This window comes from Petaurus breviceps, unplaced genomic scaffold (assembly GCF_028583685.1).
Source record: "Petaurus breviceps papuanus isolate PSGF00001 unplaced genomic scaffold, PetGlider_PUasm1.0 207, whole genome shotgun sequence".
In the NCBI taxonomy this organism is placed as follows: Eukaryota; Metazoa; Chordata; class Mammalia; order Diprotodontia; family Petauridae; genus Petaurus; species Petaurus breviceps.
In genome coordinates, this window is record NW_027185850.1 from 7,354,942 (window position 1) to 7,355,625 (window position 684).

General features: G+C 62.0%; 1 protein-coding gene and 1 long non-coding RNA gene across 2 annotated transcripts in view; one reads left to right on the forward strand and one right to left on the reverse strand.

The window, feature by feature from the left end:
- Positions 1-162, reverse strand: part of LOC138164871 (uncharacterized) — a 6,158-nt gene extending 5,996 nt beyond the window's left edge. The window contains exon 1 of the long non-coding RNA XR_011169205.1: positions 31-162. This is a non-coding gene — a long non-coding RNA (uncharacterized lncRNA). The remainder of the gene's footprint in view (positions 1-30) is intronic.
- Positions 43-684, forward strand: part of LOC138164870 (protein wntless homolog) — a 129,300-nt gene continuing 128,658 nt past the window's right edge. The window contains exon 1 of the mRNA XM_069092802.1: positions 43-427. Within this exon, the coding sequence (XP_068948903.1) occupies positions 322-427 (106 nt within the window). The 5' untranslated portion in view covers positions 43-321. The remainder of the gene's footprint in view (positions 428-684) is intronic.

The following is a 684-nucleotide window of genomic DNA, read 5'->3' on the forward strand; positions in this document are numbered from 1 at the left end:
GAGAGAGAGAGAGTCATGTGATCCACTTGCCTGCTGCTTTAAAGCGTCCACAGCCCGTGGCAGAGCTAGCTAGCGAGCCCAATCACGGCTCTCGGCACAGGGGGAGCCCGACCTCGAGCCGGCTCCTGTGGTTAATCTGTGCTGCCTTCCTCCATCCCGTGGCCGCATTAGTCCCCTGAAGTTTTGCAGCCGCGGAGGAGCCCGGAGGTGGCAGAAGCGCCAAAAGAAGAGGGGGCCGCGGAGAAGTCCACCCCTCCCGCACACGCGGAGCTATAAAGCCAAGGAAAAGAAAGGCGCCGGGGTGGGGGGAAAGGCGGAAATATGGCTGGGGCAATTATAGAGAACATGAGCACCAAGAAGCTCTGCGTTGTCGGGGGAATTTTGCTTATTTTCCAAGTCATCGCTTTCCTGGTGGGAGGCTTGATCGGTGAGTAGGAAGGTGCAAACTTTCCTGGCCTCGTTCGTCCTTTCTCTGTGCCCCTGTGGTCTCCCTGTGCGCCCCCTGGATCTCCTGTGCCTCCTCGGGATCTCCTTCTGTGCCCCCCCCATCTCCTGTGCCCCCATGGTCCCTCCGCACCCCCGGGATCTCCTGTGCCCCCGTGGCTCTGCCTCCGCGCCCCCAGAATCTCCTTCCGTGGCCCCGCGTTCTCTCCGCGCTCCCGGGATCTCCTTCTGTGCCCCCCC